Source organism: Syngnathus floridae, chromosome 5 (assembly GCF_059516105.1).
Source record: "Syngnathus floridae isolate MCC-2025c chromosome 5, RoL_Sflo_1.0, whole genome shotgun sequence".
NCBI classification, from domain to species: Eukaryota; Metazoa; Chordata; class Actinopteri; order Syngnathiformes; family Syngnathidae; genus Syngnathus; species Syngnathus floridae.
Window position 1 is genome coordinate 20,179,511 of NC_142417.1, and position 24,115 is coordinate 20,203,625.

The 24,115-nt window shown below is 40.9% G+C and overlaps 2 protein-coding genes and 2 long non-coding RNA genes across 13 annotated transcripts; 1 reads left to right on the top strand and 3 right to left on the bottom strand.

Annotated features, from left to right (window-relative positions):
* The first annotated feature begins 1,153 nt into the window (after nucleotides 1-1,153).
* Nucleotides 1,154-4,458, top strand: LOC148398495 (uncharacterized). The gene is made up of 3 exons (XR_015858673.1): nucleotides 1,154-2,830; nucleotides 2,951-3,816; nucleotides 4,171-4,458. It is a non-coding gene; the product is annotated as an uncharacterized LOC148398495 (long non-coding RNA).
* Nucleotides 4,459-6,815: 2,357 nt separating this feature from the next.
* Nucleotides 6,816-8,887, bottom strand: LOC148398496 (uncharacterized). Of its 3 annotated transcripts, XR_015858749.1 has the most exons (6): nucleotides 8,560-8,887; nucleotides 8,408-8,476; nucleotides 8,214-8,294; nucleotides 7,932-8,104; nucleotides 7,681-7,785; nucleotides 6,816-7,603 (listed from the first exon to the last, which is right to left on the bottom strand). It is a non-coding gene; the product is annotated as an uncharacterized LOC148398496 (long non-coding RNA). The 3 variants fall into 3 exon arrangements; XR_015858748.1 differs by having other exon boundaries at nucleotides 7,681-7,790; nucleotides 8,408-8,884; XR_015858747.1 differs by having other exon boundaries at nucleotides 6,818-7,603; nucleotides 8,408-8,881.
* A 16-nt stretch (nucleotides 8,888-8,903) lies between these two features.
* On the bottom strand, nucleotides 8,904-14,183 carry LOC148398497 (uncharacterized). 8 transcript variants are annotated; one of them, XM_088377099.1, is made up of 5 exons: nucleotides 13,822-14,183; nucleotides 13,620-13,704; nucleotides 10,929-13,491; nucleotides 10,615-10,831; nucleotides 8,904-10,489 (listed from the first exon to the last, which is right to left on the bottom strand). In XM_088377099.1, exons 4-5 carry the CDS (start codon nucleotides 10,652-10,654, stop codon nucleotides 9,213-9,215), a joined length of 1,317 nt encoding a protein of 438 aa, XP_088233225.1. In that variant the 5' UTR covers nucleotides 10,655-10,831; nucleotides 10,929-13,491; nucleotides 13,620-13,704; nucleotides 13,822-14,183; the 3' UTR covers nucleotides 8,904-9,212. The 8 variants fall into 7 exon arrangements, 7 of the variants coding, with proteins under 7 accessions (XP_088233224.1, XP_088233225.1, XP_088233220.1 ...); XM_088377098.1 differs by having other exon boundaries at nucleotides 10,615-11,173; nucleotides 11,292-13,491; XM_088377094.1 differs by having other exon boundaries at nucleotides 8,904-10,209; nucleotides 10,346-10,511; nucleotides 10,615-13,491.
* A 6,612-nt stretch (nucleotides 14,184-20,795) lies between these two features.
* Nucleotides 20,796-23,464, bottom strand: LOC148398498 (uncharacterized). The gene is made up of 4 exons (XM_088375392.1): nucleotides 23,048-23,464; nucleotides 22,686-22,757; nucleotides 22,466-22,612; nucleotides 20,796-21,329 (listed from the first exon to the last, which is right to left on the bottom strand). The coding sequence occupies exons 1-4, from the start codon at nucleotides 23,462-23,464 to the stop codon at nucleotides 21,114-21,116; spliced, it is 852 nt and encodes a 283-aa protein (XP_088231518.1). The 3' UTR covers nucleotides 20,796-21,113.
* Between the last annotated feature and the right edge of the window lie 651 nt (nucleotides 23,465-24,115).

Below are 24,115 nucleotides of genomic sequence, written 5' to 3' on the forward strand. Positions count from 1 at the left end.
TTGCTTATTTATTGTTTAATCATACATTTTTTTGGTTACTTTGTTATTTTCGACAGTAGTTTGAACTCTGTAGTTGTAATCATTTTGATTTGCACAATCGCTGGACTTTCTACATTTCTTTGCCTCAAACCATGTTTACGTTACCTTTTGTATATGCATCCCAAGTCTGTCTAATACGATCTACAATCATGCTACAGTTGAATTATTAAATAAAAAAAAAACACTTGTTGTGTTTATGCGGAGTAGAGATGAACGCTAATTTATTCAGCAACTTTTTATTTTTCCCCACTTGTTTCACATAGCAGTACAATCCCTCTTGTGCACCACAGCGCACCCAACTGACATTAAGCGAGACCTCCTCTACTACACTATATGTATATATTATAGTTTCAACATACGATAATACCACACCGCTGACTTTAACATTGGTAATAAAATACATGTTCAAACATAACTTTTTCAAGTCAAATACAGTACAGTTCATTCAGCTGTAAAAATATAAATCATTGTTTTTTCGCCCACAAAAATCACCAACTTGGTTTGGTTTATCATGTTTTGTGTTTTCACAATTTAAAATGTGAATTTGAATACATTTAGATCAAATCCAGTTTATTCATTTTCTTTTTGCTGATGTTTCTTCTTATGTTTATAATGTATTGAATCAGGCGGCTCGGTGAAGCTCTGGGTAGCACGTCCGCTTCACAGTTAGGAGGGTGCGGGTTTGATTCCACCTCCGGCCCTCCCTGTGGGGAGTTTGCATGTTCTCCCCGGGCCCGCGTAGGGTTTTCTCCAGGCACTCTGGTTTCCTCCCTCATCCAAAACATGCTTGGTAGGCCGATTGAAGACTAGGTGTGAGTGTAAATGGTTGTTTGTCTGTGTGTGCCCTGCGATTGGCTGGCACCCGATTCAGGGTGTCCCCTCGCTACTGCCCGATGACGGCTGGGATAGGCTCCAGCACGCCCGTGACCCCTGTGGCGACTAAGTGGTTCAGAAAATGGATGTATTGAATCAGTAAAACATTACATGTCCTGACGGTTTATTGTGGTAAAAAATAAAACAAGTGAATTGACTTTATTTCCTACTCCTGGATATTATTCACATTGCTGTGATTGTTTATGGCAGGGGTGTCAAAGTCCAGTCCTCGAGGGCCGCATTCCTCCATGTTTTCCAAGTTTCCCTCGTTAAACACACCTGATTCAATGATCAGGCTCCTGCAGAACGTGAGGATGAACTGATCATTTGAATCAGGTGTGTTTAACGAGGGAAACTTGGAAAACATGTAGGAATGCGGCCCTCGAGGACTGGACTTGGACCCCCCTGGTTTACGTCAATGGGTCCTATTTTAATAGTCTTCGGTGTGACGTGGCTGAGTTTTGATCTCACAACCTTCCAGTTTCAGGTTGGACACTACCACTAGGCCACTGAGCTGAAGGATTTGTGTTGTTTTTAGTTTATATAATCTTTGAGCTTTTTTTTTTTTTTTTACCTACTTTTAGCAGATGCACTGATCGTTTGGGATTTTTAATTTTGTTGTACATGTGACAATGACAATAAAGATCTATCTATTTATCTATCTGTGTAACTAATAAAGTTGTGATGCTATGCCCAAACAGCTTTTTTTTTTTTTACTCCACCATGCATAAAAGCGGGTGGAGACCCCAAGCTGACCTTGTTACAGCAAACCTGAAGAGAGAGGTAAGTGGTTTTGTCAGGTATCTCTCCTCCAACTTAAAATTTAATTTTTGATAAACATCTTTGGTAAACACAGACATGTGCATAGTTTGTTAATTATTATTATTTCTTTAACCTAGACTGATGTGTTGGTGTGCAAAATATCGTTTCCAAACTGAGTGGAAGTTAAGTATTCTATGATTCTGCTGTTCATTTACTATACTTGGAAAAAATATTGTCCTGTTGTTGCAATGGTCTATTTCTGAGGTACATTCTGATGAACTTGCAATGAATTAACGCCATCAGATGCATGGAAGTGAACATAAGTTGTAAAACAAGCATAGGTGGCACTTTTAAATCTGCCATATTGTTTTACCTGTGAAAATTAATGCTCTATCATAAGAAGGCCGTTCAAAGTCTGCGCGCAAGGCTTTGGCACGTGGAAAATTGGCCGTCCATGTGTGCACAATGGGACAAAATGGCCACCGCCATACCCATGTGACACATTTGTGGTTTAAAGTCAAAGTGGTTACACAAACAAACAAAGGAAGATTAGCAAAATCACATGCTACAAATACAAGCAACATTTCAAGTTGCTTGGCCGCTTTTGGTCATCCGTTTTGCAATTTGTTGCATTTTTTGAAATTTTCTTCACAGACTTGGAATGAAATGGAAATGTGTATATAAAACAAATTATCTGAAAAAATTCTGATCATTATCATTTGGCACTTTATCTTTCAGAATGAACAATAAAGTTATTAAAGCGTAAGTGGTCGGTGTGCGGAATGACCTTCGGGCCAGAGGGTGGAAGTTGGGTGCTACGGTCTGTGAGATGGATGGGCATTATCAAAATGTAACTGTTGCCCTCTGTGATGGTACAGCCTCTTTCAAGATTACTCTTTTCAGTAATCTGGCGTGCCAAGTCACAGAGGGCAACAGTTACGTTTTTGTCCATTTCATGGCGGAGCCGGGAAACCCGAACGTTCTTCTATGTCAAAAGACAAGCAAGATATATATGGGGGCGGAAGTGGGCATCAGCGATGCTTTGAGGGCTGAGGCCCTTAAGCTCATTTTCCCCCCATCGTTGCCAATGTCTGTCAGGGAGGTGATCAGAAACCCTCCTGAGGGGCTGGTAAACACCGAGGGACAGGTCGAAAGTGTAAGTTTACTTCACGCACACATGCATTTTAAATATCTATTTAGAACTACTAAAAAAAAAAAAAATTACCATTAAACATTGCAGGATAACACAATTGTATTTCTGTTTGTTCCAAATTAGAAACAGGCAAGGAGAATGGTTTCTGTACGTGGGGCTCGGTTGGTGCCATTGAGCATCGTATACATAAAACAAGTAAGCAACCTGTCGATTTACTGTTATTCCACTTCACGCATCCATACTGAAGTAATATTTGGTTTTAAAGTGCTAGGGACATCCCTTTTTTTTTTTCAATTAGAACGGAATTTGATAGAATGTATAAAGTTAACACATTTGCTGCATTGGAAATTAAAAATGGACACCGATTACTAAGAATAAAGCTGAAATGAAATGCCAGTTTATCGATCGGGTCCCGCACGAAGCCAAACTGGCAGCGCCATTACTGTGACGTCACAAGTTGTACAACCGGATGTCAACAAACCCAAACAACATGGCAGATGATAGCGACAGCTCCGTTTCTAGCGGCAATATTAGCATAATTTTATCCGATTCAGAAACCTCCTTTGACGCAGAATATGATGAATGTAGCAGTTCAACTGACAGCGATGCCCCAGGTTTGAACCGTACGAGGAGGAAGAAATTCGGGCACAGGCGTCCTCGTCAGGCGAGGAAGATGGAAATGCCGATGCCGGCGATGGCAATGCAAACGGAGGTGCCATGGCCAATATCCCTCAAGACATAGGCCGTCTACAAAATACAGAGTGGTGTCAGTGTGGCAGTTGCACAAATATGCCAACTGTGGAGGAGTCGATCTGCTGTCACGAGATCAAGGTGATGCGGCAAAAGATGGAAGGTCGGCAAACCAATTGCATCACTGAAAGTCCTGGTGGCCGTGGTTTTGATGCAATATGCCTGAATGTGGATGTTCTGGAGGTAGCCTATTATGCATACCGTGAACGGCACGGTGCACTTGCACATCCAGTGAATGAGTGAGTTACCCAAAATATTTTTTTGTTATGTTTGCTATTTTTGTCAATGAATTTAGTAAATTTACTGTAAAACCAAAACCGTGTTAATATTTCTAAAATCACCATTCTGAAAAAAAATTGAATCATGGTAATTTCTTTTAGCTTGTGCCCAATAAAATTGGCATTTTATTCTTCATTCTGAAACTTGTGAAATAAAGGCCTTCAAATATTTTTGGTTTTACAGTACTTGTTCATTTCATGAAAAATGAGTAACATAATTTGATACATAACTGCTCATAAGATAGGACCCCATGGCCTGTATTTTTTATTTAAATCATACTACTAATATATATTTTCTATTTTGTTTCATTTCAGTCGTAACCGGTTCTGTGCATACAGACAACTTGTTAGATGGTGCTGGGGATACCTAGGGCGCCACATTCGCGTCCCATTACCATCATGTGCAGTACATAAAATAAGACAGACATTCCCTGGTATGGACTACGTTGGATTTCAACTAGCAAACATGTAATCTAAAAAACATGTGTTTTAGCTAAGAAAGCATTAAACATACAGATAAGTTTGTATAAGAATAATATAATTCCATGTGACAATAATATGCGAGTCATTGTATATGTGTCTTTATTATGACTTGCCACTCCATGGCCGGATGTAGACTGGGTAATCCTGGTTGATGCTGCAGATAAAGTGTCCTGGTCACTTACATAAACCTGCTGCAATGTTCTTGAATTGCAGCTTCCTTGTCAGGTTTCTTGAAGTCAGCAGATAAAAATGGTGGTAGATCTCCAGGTGGAACGCGATCCGCTGGTGCAGTGTTACACAACTTGATGACTTCTTCAATCAGTTCTGTCACATAGCCTGTATGTGATATGAATTTGAAAGGTCAAATCATCTCCGACATAAAATATAATCTCTATGTAATCCACATACACCCTATGGGCCTAAATTTTGCTAATTTTTGCTCTACGACCAGCCGTTTGCAATATATAGGCAATTTTAGCATTCCCATTATAAGTACCGTATTTGCCGGTGTATAAGTCGACTCGGTGTATAAGTCGACCCCCTAAAATTCGACGGAAATTTACGATTTTATGATATATCCTTTGTATAAGTCGAGCTCAATTGTTGCATTATATTAAACTTCAAAATTCAATCAGAAATATGCGAAATTTATTGACGAAATGTGTTCAAATTCCGGGAGGCCGTGCGCATGCGCAGTGGCCAAAAATAGCTCCCGCCGAGCGGATCGGCTGTTTATAGGCACCGCGGGGGAGATCGCGGAGCCTCATTCGACTTCCAGCGGCCGGCGAGCTCGCGCACGCCGCCCGGCACCACCGGGAGGCCGGAAATAACTCCAAGCCGAGCGGATCGGCACTTTATAAGCACCGCGGAGGAGATCGCGGAGCCTCATTCGACTTCCAGCGGCCAGCGCACTCGCGCACGCCGCCTGGCACCACCGGGAGGCCGTGCGCACGCGTCAAGTGGCCGAAAATAGCTCCCGCCGAGCGGATCGGCTCTTTATAAGCACCGCGGAGGAGATCGCGGAGCCTCATTCGACTTCCAGCGGCCGGCGAGCTCGCACACGCCGCCCGGCACATCCGGGAGGCCGTGCGCACGCGCCTAGTGGCCGAAAATAGCTCCCGCCGAGCGGATCGGCACTTTATAAGCACCGCGGATGAAATCGTGGAGCCTCATTCAACTTCCAGCAGGCCGCGCACTCGCGCACGCCGCCCGGTTCAAATTTTCTAAGTGCCAACGGCTCTTGCGCCATAAAGAGTCCGCCTCGGCTGGTTCCCCGTGTCGGCCAGAACAAGTGAAAATTCGGCCTCTTCCCCTGGAAGTCCGGCCAAGTTTGGCGAATATTTTCTAAGTGCCAACAACCCAACCGCCGTAAAGTGTCCGCCTCGGCTGGTTCCCCGTGTCGGCCACCACAAGTGAAAATTCGGCCTCTTCCCCTGGAAGTCCGGCCAAGTTTGGCGAATATTTTCTAAGTGCCAACGACTCAACCGCCGTAAAGTGTCCGCCTCGGCTGGTTCCTCCGGTCGGCCAGAACAAGTGAAAATTCGGCCTCTTCCCCTGGAAGTTTGGCCAAGTTTGGCGAATATTTTCTAAGTGCCAACGACATTCATTTAGACATGGCGATTGAATGTTCACGTACCGGTAGTTATTGTCGTTGCTTGACGCGCGATGATTCGCACATTCGCTCAATACCCAGTACTTCCCCCTAGCAGTCATCGTCGCTGTCTGGCTTTCGATGTCCGTTATTGAGGTGAGAATATTTGAAATTGTTGCTGAGGATGCGTGTTAATGCGACGAACGCTTTATAATGATTCAGTTTCTCGCTGTTTGATGAGCCTGACGGACGCACACCCACGCACAATGAGATGCATGAGAAACGGCCTTGGTTACCATCACATTTGAAGCGATGAATACGAAGTTAAATTTTATGACTCGGTGTATAAGTCGAGGTCGATTTTTTTCGGTCGATTTTGGATCGAAAAAGGTCGACCAATACGCCGGCAAATACGGTAAATCAAACACAAAAGAAAAAAAATTGTGGTTTTTGGGACAAAATACAGTTTTTCTTTAATTGAATCAAAGAAGTAATGCACGAAATGATATAAATAACTTTCAGAAACGCTGAAGACATACAAATAAAAACATATCAAGTATTTTACTGATATAATAAATAAGCATAAAAATGATAAACGACAACGAACAAAAACTTGAATGTGATCAAAGTCATGTTTAAATATTGGAAAAAATAAACATAATAAAGCAAACACAACAAAGAAAAAAATGGGTGCTTTTTGGGACAAAATACAGTTTTTTTAATTGAGTCAAAGAAGTAATGCAAGAAATAATATAAATAACTTTCAGAAACGCTGAAGACATACAAATAAAAAAATATAAAGTATTTTACTGATTCAATAAATAATAAACATAAAAATGATAAACGACAACGAACAAAGACTTGAATGTGTTCAAAGTCATGTTTAAATATTGGAAAAAATAAACATAATAAAGCAAACACAACAAAATAAAAAAATTGTTGCTTTTTGGGACAAAATACAATGTTTTTTTAGCTGAATCAAACATGTAATGCTAGAAATAATATAAATAACTTTTAGAAACTCAAGAAATAACAAAAATAGAAAACATCAAATGTTTTACTGATTAATTAAATAATAAACCCAGTGATGATAAACTATAATGAATTAAGACTTAGATTCAAATTTACGTTTAAACATTGGACACACCAAACATAATGAACCAAACGCAAGAAAAGAAAAAGTGTGCTTTTTAGGACAAAAATGCAGTATGATTCTTTTTCCAGCTGAATCAAAGACATGGCAGTGGGGCAAAAATATGCCATAAAGAAAGTCATGCTTGTGCATCGGGATGATATTTTTTATTTTGAATGTTGTGTTAATTTCAGTGTTATTTTTTAAGAGTTTAAGTGTAACATGATTGTAGACGCTGTTATACAAAAGATAATGCAAACATAATTTGAGGCAAAAAAATATAAAATGTTCAACAACTGTGCAACTCAAAATGGTTACAACTTCAGAGTTGAAAGCACTGCCAAAAGAACAAAGTAACCAAATAAATGAATGAGTGAATGAATGAATAAATAAATAAATAAATAAATAAATGAGAACAGAAAGCAGACTGCATCTGAGGCTTAGTAGAGTAAAATCAGAGGCTGCCAACTGTTAAAGGCCAAGCTGTTCTTTGTCTGCATTTCTGGATGCGTGCCGAACCACAGGCAATACCCAAGAACATACTAAAAAAAATCATGAAAGAGGTGTTGAGGAAAAGGAGCAAAATGCTTCATGAAAATGTTCCTTGTCGGTTACTCACAGAAGAATCAGAAGAAGTCCTGTGTGTTACCATGCTGTTTTGGGAGTTTGTGTTTCATGATGCTGGCCTCCCTTGTACAGGTCTTTTTGAAAGGCTGGGCTCTCCCTGTGCTATAATATAACATCATAATTAATTCATTTATAAAAATCACATTACAATACAGTCATACGTCAGCCATATGTACAACTTGCGTCCATCTACTAAAGAGTGAATGACATGAACACATTCAATTTGGAATGACAGTTACTTACGTGTTGCTTGGAGTCGATAGAAAAGGAGAATAACATTGGTCCCATGGATCTTCTTAAAATGTCGGTCATTTCCTTGGCTAGACAGGCCAGGTCTCATCAAGGTTGAGTACCAAGGTGGCCAAACAAATGGTCTAGACAAATGGAGCATGTGGAGCCACACGCAACATAAAAAACTGAAGAAGAAGAAAAAACACAGAGGTGGTTGACGACATGAGTTGAAAAAGACATTCAAAATTAAAGAGGGTGTTTTGTGACAATAGTCAATAATAATTGGCTACTTACAGAGGAATGAGAAGTCCTGCTTCTTGCCACCCTGGCTTGGGAGTCATTGGTCCATGATGAATGTTTTTGCATGCTCAAGGTCTTTGTGGAGAAAAAAAGGACAATCCAGCAAAATTGATTGAAAATGTATGATTCTATAGAGGGCTCACACAAGCTTAACTATAAATTACAACATGTTACAATGTTATAATTACATTACAATAGGGTGATATGTCATGCCTTTGGCCTCCATTCTGGGATGAACTGCTTTCGCAAGATAAAAACTGTTAAAATACGAAAGAGTGAAATAGCATTTACTGTCGTTAGAAAGAAAGGAAAAAAACATGTTTCATGACGAGCAACTTACCTCATCTGTTTTCTGTTCTCGCCTCGTGATTATGACATTCAAAAAAATTCAAAATAAAAAATTAAAGTTTAAAAGGCCTTCCCTTAACTCTTCTTTAAAATTTGATTGTAAAATTTAAAAAGTTAAAAAGTCCCCCCTTATCTCAACCATAAGTTAATTTAAAAATGTAAAAAGTTAAAAGTTTTCAAAGTTAATTTAAAAATGTAAAAAGTTAAAAGTTTTCAAAGTTAAAATTAAAAAAAATAAAAGTAGCATTTTTAAAATTTAAAAGTTGAGTTAAGGGAAGGCTTTTTGAAATTTTAAAAAGCCTTTGCCTTCCCTTAACTCAACTTGATTCCTCACCAACCACCAACCACTATTCCATCTCAACCTACAGGACTATCTTTCCACCATAAACATGAGGTCAGCTACATTTATACTATCTGCAGAAATCATAAAGTATGTCATACATAGGTCTGTAGTTATGTTTTATTTTGAATCTTATGGTTTCTTTCATTTGTCATTTTGAGCAACCTTCGTCCCAGATCCCATCTACCATAAAGGCAACAAATCACCCACCACATCCCACCACTAATATTATACACTTACGACGACGTTCACGTTTTGATTTCCATCCTTTTTGCAAATGCTGAACGACATGATTTAGCTGTGGCTTACCTTTCAGTGGTCAAAACACAGAAAACAGGATTGTGATAGCTGTCGTACGTTTGCAAGACACCTGAATGAAGAGCACACTGAGTTCGAGAGACAAAAATTAGGTCAAACAATGTGTTTTTGTCAGTGGTAGCAGTGGTTATGAGTTGTGTGTAACCTGTTGAGCGAAACAAATCAAGAATGGGCTTGAATGAGGCAGATAGCATATCTTCATTAAAATCTCCACATACCAAGAGCTGATGATGGTCCATTACTTCAAGATACCTTAACAGATTTCCCAGGCTTGGCAGAAATGTGCACAGACTGTTGCCTGGAGGCCTGTAAACGGCAGCAATCAACACATTGAGGGGAGCTTCAAGTTTCACTACAACAAATTCAATGTCGGTCACACGCTGTATGTATTTCTTTTCCTGGGCTGCGATGTGACTTTTGACACAAATACCTACGCCGCCACCAAGTTTTGTTGCCAAGTCAGGACAGTTTGTGTAAGAATCTCTTCGGTTCCTGTGAAACATTGTGAAGCCTTCCAAGCAGGCACGTCCATCAGCCACAGATCCTTGAAAGTGTGTCTCTGTGAAGCACAAAACATCAGCAAAATGCAGTTCGTGGTGACACCTGATATCCTGCACATGACAAGACAGCCCTTTGGTGTTATGATGGATGACAACCAGGTGATTTGCCCGATCTACCGACGGCATCACGTGAAGGAGGGGCATTACGCTCTCCAAAGAATCCTCTGCCATCTCAGCAAGAGCAGCGGTGATTTCTGGATTTGCATGAAGTCTTCTCTCATCCATATGCAGAATATGCAGACCACTGAGCGAAGTCACTCTACTCAGAGCTACGTACCCCATACCATGTTCAAAAACGCCTTTCAGCGAAACAGCAGCCTCTGATGTTGTCATGCCTTGTACCTTGTGGATCGTGCAGGCAAAAGCAAGCTTGATAGGAAACTGTCGACGCATCACTCCAGCCTTTTTCAGCTTTTCCTCCTGTCTGTCAATGTACACACGGTTAGCGGCACACGCTGTGTTACTCACATGATCAAGTTCCAACCCAAGTTTCTGGACACGGGCTTCATTTGGATAGTTGACCAATTCCACAATTTTTGCAAACGTCCCGTTGCACAAACCTGCTTGAACATCAATATTACGTGTGAGCATAACCCGAGCACCGAGGGCAACTTTGATTGAGTCCGGGAGCTCGCTCTTAGCGCCTTGCACAGGGAAAGTTTGCCTCGCCATTCTGCCAGTTCGTTTGTCCTTCTTGTAGTCATCTGCATCAATTTGTACAATGTCCTTATGAAGCAGAGTCAGCATCGCAGAGTTATGGCCATCTACCCGTTTATTGGTGGCAAAAACATGCAGAATATGACTTGGACACATTTCTGGAGCAGTGTACCTTGTGGCAAGCAGAGCTCTGTCCAGTTCCGACAGTTCATCCGACTTTTCTTTGACCCTGAGTCGGTTCAGCAGTTCAGCAAAGGCAACATCATCTTTCTGCCTCATGATGGTGGTGAGCGTGATCTTTTTGAAGTTGTCACACCAGTGGTCCAGCCAAGTGGGATCGTACACGCATAGAGGTTTGGACTGTCTCACGGGAGGGAGCTGAAAGAAATCTCCAACAGCAAGAACAGACATGCCACCAAAAGGTAAATTGATGCCTTTGATTTGTTTCAACCTGGCATTTACATAGGCAAAGAGGTCTTTGGACACCATGGAAATTTCGTCGATAATGAGTATTTCGGCGATTGACAGCTCGGCTCTGACGTCGTCCAGTTTATTGCCCAGGCCGTGGTACGGGGGTTTGAGACTTCTCGGCAGTTTGAGCAGACAATGCAAAGTTGTCCCAGAAATGTTGAATGCCGCCGTGCCAGTGAAGGCTGCGAGAACAACCGTCCGTTTGGAAATGTCGGCCTCCTCAGCCAGCCGTGGTAGTCTGTGCAGTATTTTGGTAGCCTCTGCATGGATACATTTGATCAGATGTGATTTGCCGGTCCCGGCGCCACCGTTGATGTAGTAGAAGAACTGCTCGATTGGCTTTGAGTTACACACACGTTTTATGCACCAATCTCTGACCTTGTAGAAGACAGCCACTTGCTTTTGGTTCAGGTTCCGATACATGTCACGTAACACTGTGGGATCGATGACAGCAGCCTCTGTCACAATGGACATTTCTGTTGTTTCTGACCTTACGTTATAGTCCGGGACATTTTCCTCCACGTTGTCATTTGGTTCATCTCTTGCGTTGATTTCCTCAATGCATTCGAGTCTTTGCAACTCACTCTCAGGAGCCAGGTGGCACCATTCGTTTATGACAAGCCCACTCTCCTCCACCTCTTGGATGGCATTGTCAATGTCTTTACTGTGTTTCTCATACCTTTCTCTGTTCCTTTTGACAATTTCGCACACACGCTCCACAGAGTCACTATATGGTAACTGTACACAGGCATGATCATGAAACAACTGATATGAGGGACAGCGTTCAGATTTTAACTGGCAATTAGCACGATGAGGCAGGTACAGCTTGAGCAAGGAGCAGTTATATTCCTCTGGATTCTTTTGTTCTGAGAATTTGCAATATTTGATGACTGCAGGTTTTTCTTTTCTTTTCTGGACAAACCCCATGTCGTTCAGCAGACGCAAAACATTTTTGCCTTTTACCTGTTTGCCATAAACAATTCTGCATGTTGATGCAAAATCAGCCAAGCACATCACTTCAAAGTCCTTCGTTTGGGGTCTGCATTTATATTTGTCTGGCAGGCCAGTCATCCACACTTCATGAGACTCCTGCGTTTTGCCCTCAAGGAGTGAGAGAGGATAACTCATTTTCAGCGCATTGTCACTCGTTTGTACAAATATCATACTGCGAGAGGACTGTTTCATATGCAAGCCGCATGCACGTGCGACACACTCCTGAGCACTCACTTCTCTTTTTTTTGAGTACGCTTGCCTGATTTGTTTCATTTCATCACTCTCATTGACATTTTCATTGCGTGAGTTTTCAATAACAGATTTCAAGTATTGACTCAGACCGTGTTCAGCTTTGCTGATGTAGCTGCAGATGTATGCGATGCACGATTAGGCATTCAGAATGTATTGGATGTCCAAGTTGCCATCCCAGGCAAGAAGCAAATGGCGGTTGTAGTTGTTCACCCAGCAGTCTTTTGGATCTCGCTTGAGCACAACCGAACTCTTTGAGGCGGTGATGTACAAACATTCCATGTACTCAGCATCAGTGAGCTTGCATTTAGCCAAAAGCTGTGGCAAAGTCAGGGATGAGGTTTCAGGTTCATTCAGCAAACGCTGCACACGAACAAGCTTGTCATTTGCCACCACCTGCTTCTCCTTGTGTTGATCTTGATTTTCACAGGCTACAGGTGTGATGATCATTGTGGTTTCGCACGGTTGTTTGGGAAAATTCACCACCTCACCTTGTTGAGCTTTCATGGCAGTGATGACCTCTTCCCAACGCATTTCGGCAGCAGAAAATGTGCAAAAAAATGTGGGTGTACCCAGCTGTCGGATCATTGCAGAGATCTTTGGTGCTTCTTTCCCAATAGGCTGGCGTCCCTCTCAGGGGAGTTATAAAACGGACGGCATCTTTGCTGCGCACCAGTTTTTCAACTTCACGTTTGTCCTGCAGCATAGCATTGTTTATCCTTCAACCATCCCTGGTAAAAGGTTTACCTTTACGTAGCTGGATTCCCATGCTTGATGTTGCCTGGTAAATTTCAGTCACAAACTGAGCAAAGAACAAGTAGTTTGTATCACGAGCAAAACGTTCATCCACACAACACAGACGTGTTTTGAAACACTTGCTTGGTGTGAGTTTTATTTGTCTCCCTTCATCAAGGGTGTTTTTTCCAGTTGGAAACTGCACTGGAAATGCCATGGCCTCAAGTTTGGGAGTCCTGAAAAAGCTTACAGGGTTATTTCTTTCTGCAGGAGCCACACAGTAAATGCCTTGAGTAAAACTCATAATTTCCTCTGACACATCATTTGGTTGGAGACATGACTCCAGGATAACCCCACCGTTTGGTGCATCACCTTCTTCCACATTGTCAGCACTCTGTTGGTTTTGCACATTACCACAAGGATCATTCTGTGAGTCACTGTTCAATTCACAGAGAGCATCCCTCTCAAATGTGTGGATTGCCTCAAGGTCTTCCTCATTGTAGTCACTTTCGTTCATTTCGTCTCCATCAGAGCTGCTCTCGTCATCAGCGAGCGTCGGGTCACAAAGGTCAGCATCGTCGCAAATGGTTATGTTTCTGTACTGAGGATGCATTTGTTTCAGTTTTATCAGGGCACTCATTAGCTTGGACCAAGTGACAGTTTGAAATATCTGATGCCCTTTGTAACAAAGTCGTCTCTTCAGTTTCACTCTCAACACCTGAGACCTACTTCTTAGTCTGGGCAAGACATTGACTGTTTCTTCCACTTCAGATGGTACACACACAACATTCCCACGAATGGCTCGTTGTTGACCCTTTGGCAGAGGGACAATTTTGGCAAATGAAATGCATTTTGAAACAAGATGTCTTTCCAAAATATTCAGATCACACAGTTCAGTGGGAATGTCTGCAAGTTGGAGATTGTTACTTACAGCAAGTGCTGGCATTTTACCATCTTTGAGATGTGCATGGCAGGTGTGACATATCCACTCCATTTTTCTCTCATCCGGTACTTTGCAGCATGTGTTACATTCACGATTACAAACATGAACAAACCTTCGTGTTAGGCAACTTGCAACAACGTCCTTGTTTTTCTTATATTGGATCAGCTGGCGTACTTGATTGGGAAATAAGGCTCTGTGGCAAACTGTGCAAACAAAAGTCGGTCCATTTTTTACCTGAACTTGGAATAGCGCAGCAGCTTTCATGATTGCGCAGTCGTTTCTCTCTTTACATAATCTGTTGATGACTCTGTATTTTTGTAGCAGTTTCATTGCAGTGCGATTTGCATTTGCCTTCATTGATAAATCATGTTTGGCTTTCCAGACCAAACTCGTGTTTTCCTTCTGCTTGGATCTGAATACAGGCTCAAGTGAGTAACGTTCTTTGATATAAGAACGTTGTTTACGTCCAAATTCATCGTCATGATCATATCTCTGCTTGATGTAGGAACGTTGTTTGTTCCGAAATGTATCGTCATGACTATATCTCTGCTTGATATAGGAACGTTGTTTGTTCCGAAATTGATCGTCATGACCATATCTCTGCTTGATATAGGAGGGTTTTTTGGTCCGATACTCAACATTATAACTATATTTCTGTTTAACAGAATAACACTTTTTGGCTCGATATTCATCGTCATGACTATATTTCTGTTTGCTATAAGAACGCTGTTTCATCTTAATTGTGTCATGTTTGCAATAGCGGTCGACTGCAAACGACTTTTGTTTCACACGGAAATTAGGGTCTTGCTGGTAGCGAGTCACTATGTAGGACTTTTTACGTTGTCTAATCTCTGGAGTTTGGCTGTAACTTTCCTTCTTTTTCAGGTTTGCGTTTATTCGCCTTGTTTCTTGTTTTGTGACTCTCGCCATAGCTTTATCAATTATCTTATGGGCTTGAGTTCGTCTTTGAAATGTTTTCCTTTTGGATTTCGCAATTTTCAACACATCTCGTGTTTGTTTTTGTTGTGTACATTCCACCTTACTGTTGTCATGCGCCTCCTCAATGGACTCGTAGTGTTTGCTTTGTCTGGACTCACCCGTCACCACACGCTGTGTCATCTCAACAGCAGACTGGCTTAACATAGCATCATCATTGTGTGTTCTCATAAGAGGCGATTCTGCATCAGTCGCCATTTCACGGTCACTTGCATTGTCAATAGGTTGAACACTTACCGGCATCAATTCATATTGAGTAGTGGGAGCGGCACCAGCCAGAGTGAAAACCTGTATGAGCTTATCTATCAGATCGTTCAAACGTGTAAAAAGCATCATGACAGCTGTACCATGTGGTGCACCGGCGGGCAGAGGGAGCCCATCACGTTCTCTGGCGTGTGGATCAAAATAGCCATATCGTCCTTGGTTTTGGAAAACTGCAATAAACAATGAATTCATAACCAAAAGAGCACAATTTACCGTATTTTCCGGACTATAAGTCGCTCCGGAGTATAAGTCGCACCAGCCATAAAATGCCCCAAAAAGTGAAAAAAAACATATAAAAAAATAAAAAACTCTTGATATATAAGTCGCTCCGGAGTATAAGTCGCATTTTGGGGGCAATTTATTCGACAAAATCCCACACCAAAAACAGTCATGAACGAGCAACAACAGGCTAAACGATAGCAACAACAGGCTAAACGATAGGTATGCTAACGTGACAAACACAAACAAAGAGCTGAGAACGGGCCTGACGTAACATATAGAGTGATTAAGGACAACTATTACATGAATAACATGTTTATAAAACCATCGGTGTCACTCCAATTCATTAAATCCATCGATCGTTCTTTGTCAACAATGGGTGCGCACGGCTGAGGGCGCTTGCCCTTCAAAATATTCCACAGGCTCATATAACAATAGATAAACTATATTTCAAATAACTATAATACAAGCCAATAATATTATCAAACCATCCGTGCACTTTAATTCCATTAAATCCATCGATCAAATTCCTCGTCCTTTGTCAACATCGCCGCGCGTGCGCCCTGACGTCTGCCTCGTCTTTATTCCACACTATATAACTATATTGTAGCGTGAACAAAGTACAAGGATAGACGTGGGTTTGGTAAACGGCTCTTTATTAAACAAAACAAACTTCCAAGCGTGTGGCGGCGTGGACTTCCAGACAAACCGGGCGTGCGTAATGGCCATGTCCGAGCCCCGCGCACTGTTCGCGGACAGCCACTCGGCCGAGCGCCGGCCCCCGACTCAGTAGAGACCGGGCGTGCGTAAAAGCCATAATAGTTTTTCAAACTTCAAAGATTTGTCACTCCAAATCCTTAACTCCTTCAAACTCTTTATCCTCCGTGTCACTTAGAAATGATCACCGCTAATGATGCCGGTAGTCCTTATGTGGGCACGTTTGTATGTAAACAACCGCCGCGCCGCGCTACTGACGTCACTTGAAATAGTAATCCATTGGTACATCACGGTTCTCCAAACTTTCTTTCTGCTGCTCGATTACTGTTTTCAGCTGCATATTTTACAACTTGAAGTTTGTAACCTGCAAAATATGAGTTTCTTTTTGGTGCCATTTTTCTTAAGCCCACCCAGTTGATGAGTCACGGCCAATGGTGAAATTTAGAGCGCCCTCATCCAGTTTCGTCTGAAAATATAATTTTTTGGGGTTGTTTTATCAAAGTCAAAGTCTGCTTTATCGTCGATTTTTTTTTTTTATTATATACTAAGACACACAAAGAGATTGAAATTACGTTTCCACTATCCCTCGGTGAGATAGTACACATATGCATACAAGCAACACAAAAAAAAAACAAGAAGGCACAAACAATGAATAAATAAGAGTGTTGAATAATTGATAAATAAACAAATAATAATAAATAATAATAATAAATATAAGAGGAGCAAAAATGGAGCAAGTGTACATACAGCAGACAATGGACTTGGATATGGTGCTTTAAAGTGTTAATTGCTTTATTTGATGTTTTCTCTATTTTTTATGTTTTGAATATGTTCAAGATAAAGATATAAAAGCATGTGAAGTGATCAACTATACCAAAAATAACATGGGAAGTGGTCAACTATACTTGTAAGTGATGTCTTAATGATCAAGTAAAATTTTGTGAAAAAAAAACATATATAAGTCGCTCCTGAGTATAAGTCGCCCCCCCCCCACCCAAACTATGAAAAAAAACGCGATTTATAGTCCGGAAATTACGGTACCTCTGACACCAGGCACTGAAGTCCGTGACGGAGCATCATAAATGCCACATCAGCAATAGGGGAATTGAAAAGACAATACATTGACTGATACTTTATTCACACATGTTGTGAAAGCCACTCACAATGGATGGAATTTCATCGGTTGCCAAATGATGATGTTCGTTCCGTCCTTCTGCTTTCAGCATAGCCACAGTAGCCACATAGAGCTCATTGCCTCGATCGAGAACAAGGTCCAGGTGAGCACTGGTCACATTGTCTGTCTCCTGCAGGAAAGGTAGAAATGTATCACAGTTTGCAGCACACTGACTGTTTCTGGAATCAGTATACTTTGGATGATCTTGACTGTAGGATGACAAAACACATGTTACAGGATCATGAGATGTAGACATCATTACCTCCATAGAGTTTTCAGGTTCAATGGCCATCAATTCTTTGGCGGCTGTTGGTTTACCTGCACTTCCAGAGTCTGTGTTGTTTTTACGCTTTTGCCAGCTTACTTTGAGAGCTTGCGCTTTCTTGCTTTTGCGTGGCATGGCTCGTGTGTTCAGTTACCCGTTGTTATTGAATAACTTCAGGGAGAAAGACGCCATACATTTTTGCCGTAAAGAAATTAAAATGGGGGGCGTAGGATGACTTTATAAACGTAACCACTTAAACAAAACACAAGGCAACCTAAACAACAAATGGACATTGAACCAATCTTACAATGTACAAACATGCAACCAATCGTTTTTATTTTGCTAAGTCTAATCACCCCTCACGTTAGAGCGTCTTAAGACGCAAGGACTATAACGCTCAGCGGTTGAAGAATATACGAATGTTGTTTACACGCGCGCTAACAAGCTAGCAGTAACTAACGCAGATGCTAGCGTGCTAACAATAGCAAGAAGACGCACAGACCGTTTGAAGCTAAGTTGCCAACACGCGCGGACAAACACCAAATGGACATAAACATGTTAGTTTAAAGTAGATTAGACCCTATTGGAGAACATTTAGCCATTTGAATTCTTAAGACGGCGTCGTGTTGCCACCTTACCGTCGTCACGCAGCAATGGCAGCACCAGAATGAATGTAATGTTCGCGTCGTGAAGCGTACATGCGCTCGTGAGGCATTTAAGGCAATGGGAAAATCTAAATTTCAAGTCCCTGGGGTAAGCTTATTAAATTACCGTGTTTTGAGCCACGTACCTAGTCACAAAAATGACGATGTGCTGCTGGTTGAACATCAAACGTAGAGTTTGGACAATTCTGTGATAATTTTGCAATGTGGCGAGGCAGTGTTGTCTGTGGTTGTTTTGGACACGACTTTTGTAATGATAATCTTGGGCTGTTATCAGTTATCTACCCTTAACGATAGACGCACATGCACTTCGATTGGGTACATTGTGGATACGTTTCTTGTTTGCTGTCTGTATTCAGAGATGAATGCAATGAAGCGGGTTTTTGATTCTTCGAGCAAACTTGAATGCGTCTTGCCGGTTGTCCCTGAGCGTGCTAACAATAGCATGAAGACGCGAGGACCGTTTGAGGCAAGGTTTCCTACACACACAGGCAGACAAACATCATATGGACGTAAACATAAGAGTTTATAGTAGATTAGACCATTATTGAGAACATTTGGCCATTTGAACTCTTAAGAGGGCGTTGTGTTGCTACTTACTGTCGTCACGTAGCAGCGGCAACACCGGAACAAATGTAATGTCCACTTCTATACATGAATACGTATACAAATCTACGGGTTCAGGAGGTTCACTTTTGGGGTTCAAATGTTGAAAAGGGTTGAATCAGAACAAAATTGCAAAATTAGAGCAAATGTTGAATCCCCATAGACTGGGGAAATAATGGGAATGGGAAATAAAAAAAAAAAAAATTGCGCCAAAACTTTTTGAAATTTGGAACAAAACGAAAAAAAACGGCTTCAGGAGGTTCACTTTTGGGGTTAAAATGTTGAAACGGGTTCTATCGGACAATAAATACAAAAGTTAGCGCCTAATGTAGCTATTTAGATCAGTTAATGCTGAAATAAGGTCACTTCCGGTCTATTTGAGTCACTTCCGGTCTGATAAGAGGCACTTCCGGTCTAGCTGAGGTCACTTCCGGTTTATTTGGGGTCACTTCCGGTTTAAAAAGGTCACTTCCAGTTTAAAAAGGTCACTTCCGGTTTGATTTGGGGTCACTTCCGGTTTACCTGTGGTCACTTCCGGTTCATTTGGGGTCACTTCCGGTTTGATTTGGGTCACTTCCGGTCTATTTGGGTCACTTCCGGTTTGATTTGAGGCACTTCCGGTCTAGCTGAGGTCACTTCCGGTTTATTTGGGGTCACTTCCGGTTTAAAAAGGTCACTTCCGGTTTGATTTTGGGTCACTTCCGGTTTGATTTGTGGTCACTTCCGGTTTACCTGAGGTCACTTCCGGTTCATTTGGGGTCAATTCCGGTTTGATTTGGGGCACTTCTGGTTCATTCCGAGTTCATTGGGGCACTTCAGGGTCAATCCAAGATGGCCGCCACTCTGGAAGTGGGGGTCAAGGGTTGAATTGTGGAAGTGGGGGTGAAGGGGGTGAATATGGTAAGCATAAGGTGAACAAAGTGAATAAAGTTGGAATGGGTTGAATCGGTTGAAAAATGTAGAAATTAGAAGGGAAAAACTAAATTTTTGGAAAATTTGGTGTGAATTTCAAAATTGAAAATTTGGAAATTTTGGTAAGTGGGAAGGTGTGGAATAGGTAGGCAAAAGATGAACAGTTGAAAGTTGGAACGAGTTGAATCGGTGGAAAAATGTAGAAACTAGAAGTGAAAAACTAAATTTTGTGAAATTTTGCCAAATTTTGTGCAAATTTTAAAAGTGAAAACGTGAAATTTTTGAATTTGGCAAGTTTGGGAATGTCCCCAATGGGATTTGAATGTGTTGAAATAAGTGAATTTCAAACTGGAACAACAAAAATGTGAAATGTTGAATCTGCCATTAAGAATGAATGGGGAAAAAAATGCCACAAAATCGTGAATTTTGTGAAAACGGAAAATTTTTCGAACAAAAAAAAATGTAAGCAGCCGTGTCATGAATATTTGGAATAAGTGAAAAGTGGAACGGAGTGAATCGGTTGAAGTATGTGGAAGGAGTTAAGCGTCAAAAAAGTGAGCGGAATAAGTAGAATAATAATAATAAAGGACAGCAATAACAATAGTGTGAAGGTCTTCACCTTCACACTAATAAAGGACAGCAATAACAATAGTGTGAAGGTCTTCACCTTCACACTAATAATAATAATAATAATAATAAAGGACAGCAATAACAATAGTGTGAAGGTCTTCACCTTCACACTAACAATAGTGTGAAGGTCTTCACCTTCACACTAATAATAAAGGACAGCAATAACAATAGTGTGAAGGTCTTCAACTTCACACTAATAATAATAATAATAATAATAAAGGACAGCAATAACAATAGTGTGAAGGTCTTCACCTTCACACTAATAATAATAAAGGACAGCAATAACAATAGTGTGAAGGTCTTCACCTTCACACTAACTAGAATTTGCAATTCCTGAAGAAATTGCGTGTGAAGGTGAAGAAGTTGAATAAATACTTGGGGAATGTTGCAGAATGATGTTGAAATGAGTTGAATCGGTTGAAAAATTTAGAAATTAGAATAGAAAAATGAATTTTTGGAGAATTTGGTTCAATTTCAAATTTGGAATATTTGGTAAGTGGGAAGTTGTGGAATAGGTAGGCAAAAGATGAACAGTTGAAAGTTGGAATGGTTGAATCGGTTGAAAATGTAGAAATTAGAGTAGAAAACCAAAATTGTAGCGAGTTTGATTGAATTTCAAATTTGGAATTTTTGGTAAGTGGGAAGTTGTGGAATACGCAATAAATAAAAGAGATACTCAGTGTTAACAAATCAATACAAGGAACACATCAGTGTCCTTTACAGTTAGAAAATTGAACATTTATTTGTCACCATTCCTTCACACATTCAATTAATTTCCACCATTCAATTAATTTCAACAATTCATTCAATGATGCATCAACATAAATTCATTCATTCATTCATTCACACATGCAATCTTTGTCACGTCACCCTGCACACGAGTAACAGTGATGGGCATCCCATCTTGTGGGATATGGGGGGGCTGGCTGAATGTCTGTTTCCAGATATCAAGCTTGATGCTTGTTACTTCTCCCGAATCAGACACAACCTCCACCACCTCTTCCCCATAGAGGATACCAAACACGGTGACGATGAGGCTGGAGTTGCAGGCCTGTTGAATAAAAACAAAAATCTAATTATTTTTTATGAATGGAAAACAACGTTTACCAAAGGTGAAAAATAAAGTACAGATACGTTAAATGTTAACAGAAATGGCATTTAGTGGTAAATTTGCCAGTTAATGGGGTTTAAATGTTGATTTTAGTGCATTGTGAAATGTGGGATACTAAGCTTGGCTACAATGCAGTGTGGGAGAGTATTTTACCATGGGAGAAAAGTTCTCTCTTCTTCAGGAAAGGAAATTATAGATTACAGATACACTATATTTAACATGCACATGCGTTTAATAAAAACTTAAGAACACACTGAAATGACACTGACTTCAATAAATGTGTTAAACCGATGAAAGAAAATAGCCCAGTCAGAAATCACACATAAATTAGGTTGGACACAAGAGTCATCTTTTTAAGTACAAACAAGTACAGTGGAGCCTCGGTTTTGGAACATCCCAGTTCTCAAACAAATCGGAATTCGAACGAAAAATTTGAGATTTTTTTTGCTTTGGTTGACGAACAAAATTTGGAGGTCGAACCTCGCGAGATGAGCCGAAAGGACCCGAGAAAAGCCGACCGCGCAGCCCAGATGCCGACTGACTGTTGTTATTGTATTTTCGTTACTTTGAGGATAGTATTAACCCCTAATCATGCCTCCAAAGAAAGCAAGTGGGAGCAGTAAAGCCATCCTAAAACACAAAGAGGTTCTTAAAGCAATGCGACAGTGAGCGCCCGGCATGCTGCGGGCAATTGCGCAATCGGGCCAAATTAAGCTCCCTGCGCACTGAGGTACACTTCAATTTTGGAAAGTACATCAGGACGTTAAAAATATTTTCTAAATTTCAGCAAAGGCTCTGTCACAATAATGCGACCAGCGCAGTCGGCGGCGCGCTACGGTTGCGCGCTGGGTGGAGCGCTGCAATTGCGCGATGGGACAAAAATGAGCAAATTAAAAAAAAAAAAAATTCTTAAAAAAGGCGGGGTTTTTTGTATTGGAACGGATAAAAATTTTTTCCCATTGTTTGTAATGGGAAAAATAGATTGGGAACCTGATCCCAGTTGATATTGGAAAAGGGAATAATAAGCAATAACCAAGCACCTTTTCAATTCCACTGCTCTGAAGCCATTTACTAACCTTTACATCTGTGTAAGTTGTAGAGTGGAGCATTACTCCCGACTCGGTCACCCGGGCACTCAGGTGGGTGAATAAGAAGGAACCCCCTACCTTCAACTCGACAAGATTAGCCTCCCGCCAAAGGCCAATTTTGACAGTGGCTTTATCCTGCGTAGTTTAAAAATGCGTATAAGTATGTGTGCAAAGTGCTACAACAGGGGAAGTACAAATGGCTACTTACTTTTTTAAGTGTCAAACTCCGAAATGGCGCAAGCTGGTTCCTTCTCTGGTGCACCATGCGGATTGGACGCATCTAAAGTGGACCAAATTGATATCCCAATTACAATAATTATGTTTGACAATGAACGTGTCATGTGTCTGTGTACACAACCTTAACGATGACAAAAAAATAATAACTTTTGGTACCTTAGTACTAAACAGAGGATTTCAATGATTTTGTGTGTGTGTGTGTGGGGGGGGGGGGGGGGGGGGGGGGGGACATTGCATGCGCATGCATGTACATTATTGCACATGCATCATGTCTTCACAGGTGTACACAAATACATGTGTGTATTTGTACATTTGTGGGTGCAGGTAACTTACATCGGTTATTATGCCATCCAGTGACACCATCTCCTCAGGTAGTTTATTCACTACTTCCTGAGGAGATGATGCCACTGAGTTGGGGTAGACCAGGGCCCTGGGCTCTTCTTCCAACTCTGGGCTGGTCTGCACCTCCGCCCCGATGAAGATTTTGGAGCCAGGTTTAGTGAGGAGCAAAAGGCCCCGTTCGTCGACACCAAAGTTTAAAAAAATGTAACTGTTGCCCTCTGTGACGACGGCTGCCAAGTGTTCAAGCAGAACTACTCGATAGGCTTTTGTGCCGTCACAGAGGGCAACAGTTACATTATTATGCTGGCCTTGCATGGACAAGGTGCCATCAGCAGCACAAATCCAGCTCCGCGCTTGAAGAGCATTCCTGATGGCAGCAACTTTAGCGCGAATCATTTTTGTTGCCATTCTGAAAGAGAAAAAAAAAAGAGAAATTGACTTGTTTAGTTTGTAGATGACAAATGGCAAATTATTCATTTAATAATTACTATTATAATACATCTGACTGACTTTGCGATTAATTTATTAACTACACATGATATCATTACCATATTCAAATTGGATAAAAATAAATGAATACCACGTACAATAAAAAAAAAACACAGAATTATTTAAACGTTATACTGAAAAGAAAGAGTTTGCCAGCAATGATTTTTAACATCCATCAGATGTCAGTGCAGAGTGACAAAGTCAATAGTTCATGAGTGTGTAGCATATCAAGACTGCTACAAATTAAAGGGCTAGGGACATCCCTTTTTTTTTCAATTAGAACGGAATTTGATAGAATGTATAAAGTGAACACATTTGCCGCATTGGAAATTAAAAATGGACACCGATTACTAAGAATAAAGCTGAAATGAAATGCCATTTTGTAATTGTGGCAGATGCAAACGGCGGACGATAGGTGCAAATAGTCATACCCAAGAGCAATAAAAAAGGGGAATCCTCCGTAATTAATTGGAACGCAAAACAAACATGTATTTTTTAATAATTAATTACAAGTTCATTTGCTATATGTGCATTTTGTAATGGCGGCCGGGTTTTTCTTTTTTTTTTTTT